Here is a 7,408-nt window from a genome sequence, read left to right as displayed (position 1 = left end):
GGTTTGGTGGTGGGGGGTGGGGTCATGGTCAAGGGGGCAGTAGGAGGAGGTATCTGTGAGCTGGCGTTTGGCCTCAGCGGTGTAGGGGTCGGTGCGCCAAACTACTACCGCGCCTCCCTTGTCTGCTGGTTTGATAGTGAGGTTGGGGTTGCAACGGAGTGAGTGGAGGGCTGCGCGTTCCGAGGGTGAGAGGTTGGAGTGGGTGAGTGGGGTGGGGGAGTTCAGGTGGCAAACTGTAATTTGGATGATGTAGGATTGGTACTTGGATCCATATTCCATTTCTGCAAGCAAATCAGCGTTCTATATCCAAGTTTACAGAATACACCTAAAATAGGTGGGAAACTAAATGGGGGGGGCAATGAAGAAACAAGAAACTTACATATAAGTAGGTTAGATGAATAAACCAGAATTAGGCACATGGAGTTTAATGTGGACAAGAAGAATAAAAAGGAAACTTATTTTATTTAATTGGAGAGAAACTTCAAAATACTTTATGCAGAGGCATCTGGATACCCACATGAATGAGTTGCAGAAAGCTGGCAGGTAATATGGAGGGCACCTAGAATTTTGACATTTATTGCTAGAGAAATGCAGATATAAAAGTAGGGAAATGTGATTGCAATTGTACAAGGCATTGGTGAGACCATATCTAGAGTACTGCATACAATTTTAGTTCCTTTACCTGAGGAAGATGTAATTGCATTGGAAGCACTTCAGGAGAAACTTAACTGGATTAATTCCAGAGGTGAAAGGCTTATCTTATGAAACATAGAAGGCCATTTGACCCCAATATATTAATCCCTTGATCCCTTTAGTGATGAGCTGTATCTACCTCCTCCTTGAAAACACACGTTATTTTGGCCTCAACCCATTTTTCTATAGTAGTGAATTCCACAGGCTCACCAGTGTCTGGGTGAAGAAATTTTTCCTCCTCAGTCCTAAAAAGTTTATCCCTTTTTATCCTTAAACTCTGACCCCTGGTTCTGGACTCGTCCCACCCCCACCTTGTCAGGAACGTTCTTCCTGCATCTAACCTGTCTGGTCCTATTGGAATGTTTATAAATTGAGACCCTCCCCCCTCATTCTTTAACTCTCATGCATACAATCCTAACCAATTCAATCTCTCCTCACATGTCAGTCCTGTCATTCCAGAAATCCATTTTGGCAAACCTTCACTATGCTGTCTCAAAAGCAAGAATATGCTTTCTTTTGATAAAGTAACCAAAACTGCGCACCATATTCCAGGTATGGCCTCACCAATGCCCTGCTTAATTGCAGCCAGACATCCCTGGTCCTGTACTCCAAATCTTTTCACTGTAAAGGCCAGCATGCAGTTTGGCTTTTACTGCATGCTGCATCTGTGTACTTACTTTCAACAATTGGTACATAAGAACACCCAGGTCTCCTTGAACATTTTTCTTCTCTTTTTTTTCTACCTTCCTATTTTTGCCACCAAATTGGATAACTTCATATTTATCCATATTTATACTGCATCTACCAAGCATTTGCTCATTCACTCAACCTGTCCAAATCACACAACATCTTTACATCCTCCTCACAGCTCAATCTTCCACCAGCTTCATATCATTGGTAAATTTTGAGGTAATATATTTAGTTCCCTCCATCTGGATAATTAATACATTGTGAATAGCTGGGGTCCAAGTACTAATCTCTATTGGACCCCTCTGGTCACTGCCTGCCATTCAGAAAAAGAGGAGAGATTTGAGCTATGCTCTCGAGTTTAGAAGGATGAAGGAAGATTTAATTAAGATACATAACATGCTAAAGAGGATTGATAACATTAGAAGTAGAGTGAACTTTTCCCCTTGTGGGGAAATCTAAATCCTATAGTTTTAGGCAAAGAGGGTAGTGGATTTAAAATGAATGAGCAAAAGTTGCTGCTTTTCAGGTAGTGAAATTCACTTCTCCAAGAGTATGGTAAGTGCTGTGACACTGAATACGTTTTAGAGCGGAGATAGACCAGTTTTTAATTAATAATATGGTTATGGTTATGGAGAGCTCTCAGTAAAGTAGTAAAGGCTGAAATGGATCAGCTGTGGTCATACTAAGTGGTGGAGGAGGCCTCAAAGGCTGAATTGCCTACTCTTGCTCCTAGTTGCTATGAAAGAGGAACATTGGGCAAAAGGCAGGAAAATAAATTAAGTCAAGTCCGGTTAGTTCTTCTAAAACTTTTCCACCTCCCTGTTTTAAAATTCTTTTTAGAATCATCTTGCATCACCTTTTTTTAGAAAAACGTACAGATTCTTCGCAATTCCAGAACTACTACCCTCGTTTTCCTTCTCGAACTTGTGCTAATGATTATAATCCATTTCACTGTTCTTGAGCACTTTGCTGGAGGGAACTGTTTTTCACTTATTATTCCAACAAAATTTCTCAACCTGATAGCGCCCATTTAAGTTACATTTTAATCTTCTACTTCAAGAAGAGTTTTCAAATTTCTGTATTGTCTTCAACAGAAATCCCTTGTCCCTAGTAGCGTCCTAGAAATTTCCTTCACATGAGTATTTTCACTTGCTTGCTAGAGCCACAGAGTGATTGTTTCACAGCTTATCAAGTCCCTGATATTAATTTAAAAGTAACAGCTATGGCCCTTGTGAGGAAAAATGAACAGACTTGCTTTAGCCTTTAGTTTTTTTTTCTTACTCTTTCCAAGGCAAGAACAGCACCTACCCTTCTGGAAAGCCAATATACCAGTCTACCCAAAAGCTATTCAGCTACTTGGGAGCCAGTTGTTGGCTGGCAGGAGGCCTTTACCATCAACAGCTGATCACAACTCCAAAGTCAGATCAGCTACTTGTTGCCAGTTGAATCTCACCTTGAACATGCTTCCTTGTGCCAATTGGATTACAACTAAACTTCCCTCACTTGCTGAACATATAACAGAGCAAGCAACACTTACAGTAAGTGTTGGTAGTTTGCTTTTAAAAGGTGTCAATCCCTTCCACAATCCTTTGAATTTTAAAACTGTCACTTTCTCATTTCAGTGGCAATCAAAAATACAGAAATAAAAGATACTGAGTAGAAAGGAGCTGTACTCCTGGTCAGATAAACTACTTGCTGATTAGTAGGAAGCTGGACACATTTGATAATTGAAGAGTGGATTGAGGATGCACAGTTGGTCAAAAGATCCAGCAGCATCAATGTGAGTGAGCAAATGCCATTTGTAATCTGCAGTAAAGCTCTTGGGAAATATTAGGAAGTCGTACGTATATTGAAAGCAGATCTTCTGAGGTGTGGACCAGATTTTTGGCGTTTCAGGAGTCTGCTACAGCTGCAGCAGAGATTTTGAGTACAAGCAAGGTGTAGATGAGGATTGGGTCTCCATATCCCTAGAGTTGAAATAGTTTGATTGCATTATCTTCCTGGTTGTCTCCTTCAAATCTATCAGGGACAGATAATTCAACTGTCAAGTGCAAGTAGTGAGGGGTGGAAACATCCAGACAGTTGAAAAGGCTTAATAGTCAAATGTCAGTTATCTATCTTTGGAACATGAGATTGCATCATCCAGATCATAGGGAAAGATTAGACTTAAGAACAGGAAAGAGGTTAACATTGTGCAGATGACTGTAAGCATGGATAGGGGTGTAGACCTCAGGCTAATGCCACACAAAGAATGCCCTCAATGACCATGGCCACCACTGCTGATGAACAGAGGGTGGAAGAACACAGCAAGCCAGGCAGCATCAGGATGTGGAGAAGTCAGCATTTTGGGTGTAACCTTTCAGGACTGGGGAGTGGGTGTAAGGGGAGCTGCAGATAAATAGGGTGATGGGGATATGTGACGACGAGTAGAGAATAAGACCTAATTGGTCAATGGGAATAATAAATCTGCCAGGTGGCTGGGAGGAGTGGAACTGAGGGAGTACAAAGGGAGGTTATTTGAAATTGAAGAACTCCAGGCTGTTGGCTGCTAAGGCAGAATGTGAGGTGTTCGTCCAATATGCGGTTTGGTTCGTTGTGGTAATGGAGGAGGCAAAGGATGCTCATGTTAGAAAGGGAGTGGGAAGGGGAATTAAAATGGGCAGTGACTGAGGGGTCCATTTGGCCCCTGTATGTGCGGCTGAGATGCTCAGCGATCAGATATGAAACCGAAAAACTGTGTTTTGTTGATGTAGAATAGTAGAGGTCCTCCACACATTTGGGAAAGGGAGGCCTTGAGCTGGGGGAGGGATGAGGAGAGGGAATGGTGGTGCCTCTACATAACTGAGAGGGTGGAGTGGAGAATCCAGAGACCAAATTGTTTGTTGCGGTGTTGGAGGTATTGCAAGTATGAAGCGTCAAAGGTGGGTCCAAATTTGGAGTGTTTAAAATGTACCTGTAGGCCTCAATGAGATGGTTGCAAAGACAGTAGCTGAGGAACATCATGTGGTTATAGTAGTGAGTTTGTTTCATCGTGTTTTCCAAGACCTGGAGGGCTGAGGAGTTCACAGCATTTGGCAGTGAGAAAGGGACTCTGAGTGTGCATCTGAGAGAAGCAGAGAATTCCCTTCAAAGCGGGCATCCTTTTGAAGAGACTCCGCAGTGGTACAAACCTAGTTAGAGACAAAATGACTGCTGATGCTGGATTTTTGTCTCTAACAACTGCTGACAGGCACAGAGACCCCATTCAGTTCAATAGTCTTTCCTTCCCTTTTGGATTTTCAACGAGCTGGGCCTCCGAGTGAGAGCCAGGTGGGGAGGAAGGTTTCTTCAGGAAAATTAAAGTATAACAGAAATTACTGGAGACGCTCAGCAGGTCTGGCAATATCTGTGGAGAGAAAGCATGAGTCTACATACCCAGCATCTGCAATTCTGTTTTTTTTCTCTTCAGGAAGAGGTTCAGTCATATGTGGAGCAAAATGGGACTTGCACTACAGTAAGCATGAAATTTGGCAAGGTAGAAGCATCATGTCTAATCAACACAGGAGCCGGGTTGTCTGTTGTTTAGCAGTTTTCTGTGAGCATCTTGCATGGTAGTGCCAGCTAATTAATGTCTCTTCCCTCATAGAAATCACTGCTATGCAGGGGTCAGACATCCAGTGTTGTGGCTACATCAACCTCACTATCTGTCCTTGTCTCACTTTTCGTTGAGTTTTCTGGTAGTTTGTGACCCAATCGATACTCTCAGCAGAAATTGAGAATATTTGTGTTGTTAGAGTTGAATAGATTAAGAGATAGCTGGGTGTCTTTGGAAATCATGTAATAGTGACTGCAGTGAACAACACCTTTTTTTTGGAGGATGGGCACCTGTGTATTTGCCTTTGCTCTACATAAACAAGGTGGCTCGGCCTGTACAAGATTTGAGAACTACTCAAGGAGCAGTGGATAATGTTCTTTTGCTTGTACCTTTTTTTTTTTTGAAGGTTCAGCTGCCTCTAACTGCTCAACATCAGGCTTTGCTAGAGCATCATGTGTAACATGTAGCTGAGTTTCCAATTAATTTGTAACTCTGGGAACTGCTTTCATCACCTGTGGGAGAAAAGGCTAAGGTACCCACACAGACTGCCAATTTCAGTAAGAACGGTTTTTATCTCCAAGAAAATTAATAGTGATAGAGAGCTCGCTTTATCTGATAAAATGAGGCAGCAGTCAGCTGATGTTTGGGAGACTTTACTCCTCCAGGCAGTTAAAACAAATGATCTGATCAAATGAATCCTTGATGGAACTGGCCAGTGATGTTCTTTTAATTTAGTGTGTATAGGGAACTGTGAGGGAAGACTGGAATTGGGAGAATTATTACAGTTCACAATACTTAAACAATTGGGTGGCATTAAACAAGAATGGGACCATTACAGCACCTGGATTGCAGATCATAGAGGTTAGACTACTTGAGAACCTGGGAGGGTGGAAAAATGGGACTTTGAGTGCATGTTCAGAATGTGGATGGTGACTGAACACCCACTACTCGGGTGAAGAGGGTAAATGAACTGTCCTGACTGGATGAGGAAGGTAAATAAACTCCTGGCAGATGAAGTGTAATGTAGATAAATGTGAGGTTATTGACCAAAAACTGCATTGAACCATGCAGCTGCTGACAAAGCTGAACTCTAGTTTGTAGAAGAAATGGAGAGAAAAGGAGATGATGTTCCTTCATTTCACCCAATTAAGTTTAGAAGGATGAAGGGGAATCTCATTGAAATTTACAGAAAACTTAAAGGCCTAGATAGAGTGGACGTGGACAAGATGCTTCCATTATTAAAGAGACTAGGACCTGAGGGCACAGCTCGGAGTGAAGTCAAAATCCTTTGGAACTGAGATGAAGAGGAATCCTTCAACCAGATGGTGGTGAATCTGTGGAACTCATTACAACAGAAGTGTAATATAGCTTCCTGACTAATAAGGGGATCAAATCTTACAGGGAGAAGGCAAGAGAATGCAGTTGAGTAACATATTAGCCATGATTGAATGGCAGAGCATGCTCAAAAGGCCGAATGGCCTAATTCAGCTCTTATATCTTAGGGTCTTATGCTAACTTCAGGTTCAACGAAACAATGGATTAAGAATGATTTGTCAATCATTCTTGAGCCTAACACTGTATCTTGGTGTGGTTCAGTGGTTAGCACCACTGCCTCACAGTGACAGGTTTCCAGGTTTGATTCCAACCTCTGGCAACTGCCTGTGTGGACTTTGCACATTCTTCCCATGTCTGCATGGCTTTCCTCCGGGTGCTCTGGTTTCCTCCCACAATCCAAAGATGTGCAGGTTAGGTGAATTGGCCATGCTAAATTGCCCAGAGTGTTCAGGGATGTGTAGGTTAGGTGCATTAGTAGGAAAATGTAGGATATTAGGGTAGAGAAATGGGTCTGGGAGGGTTATTCTTTCGAGGGTTGGTGTGGACTTGTTGGGCCGAAGGGCCTGTTTCCACGCTAGGGATTCTATATGATTTTTAAAAGAAAAATCATCCAAGCCATTCATTAACAAGGTGCTTGAGAGAGAACTCTAAAATTGTTAAATTAGTTATCAGACATCTTATAACCATGAAATCTGATGTTTTAAAAAGTTTGGACAAATGTTGTATTAAGATTCACATGGATTCTGATTGGTAAAAACTAGGCTTTGCTAAGGTCCCTCGATTAGCATGTAAAATTGAAGTGCGTGGCACTGGGGATACTATACTGATGTTTTTAGAGAGTGGAGTGGCAGACAGGAGACAAAGAAAATAGGAATAAACCAGACCTAACCCCGCCCCCACACTCAGCTCCAGCCCCACACCAGGTCCTAGCTCCCAGCCCTGCCGTGTTTTCACCATCCCTCCAGACCTACCCCTCTCTGAGGATGAAAGATCAGTCCTCAGCAGAGGCCTCACCTTCGTTCCCACACGTTCTCGGGTCAATGAATTCAATACACGGAGTGACACCGAACAATTCTTCCGCCGCCTTCGCCTCCGCGCCTACTTCTTCAACCAAGA

The 7,408-nt window shown here is 42.6% G+C and overlaps 1 protein-coding gene across 4 annotated transcripts in view; it reads left to right on the top strand.

Annotated features, from left to right (window-relative positions):
- Positions 1-7,408, top strand: part of rufy1 (RUN and FYVE domain containing 1) — a 134,989-nt gene that overhangs the window by 45,173 nt on the left and 82,408 nt on the right. For 3 of the 4 annotated variants that reach the window (XM_043703644.1, XM_043703643.1, XM_043703641.1), the window contains exon 14: positions 4,832-4,876. The exons of the other annotated variant lie outside the window; for it this stretch is intronic. In XM_043703644.1, coding sequence (XP_043559579.1) covers positions 4,832-4,876 — 45 coding nt within the window. The remainder of the gene's footprint in view (positions 1-4,831; positions 4,877-7,408) is intronic. 4 annotated transcript variants of the gene reach the window in all.

This window comes from Chiloscyllium plagiosum, chromosome 14 (genome assembly GCF_004010195.1).
Source record: "Chiloscyllium plagiosum isolate BGI_BamShark_2017 chromosome 14, ASM401019v2, whole genome shotgun sequence".
Classification (NCBI taxonomy): Eukaryota; Metazoa; Chordata; class Chondrichthyes; order Orectolobiformes; family Hemiscylliidae; genus Chiloscyllium; species Chiloscyllium plagiosum.
The sequence above is the reverse complement of the archived record's forward strand: the minus strand, read 5'-3'. Positions and strand labels throughout refer to the sequence as shown.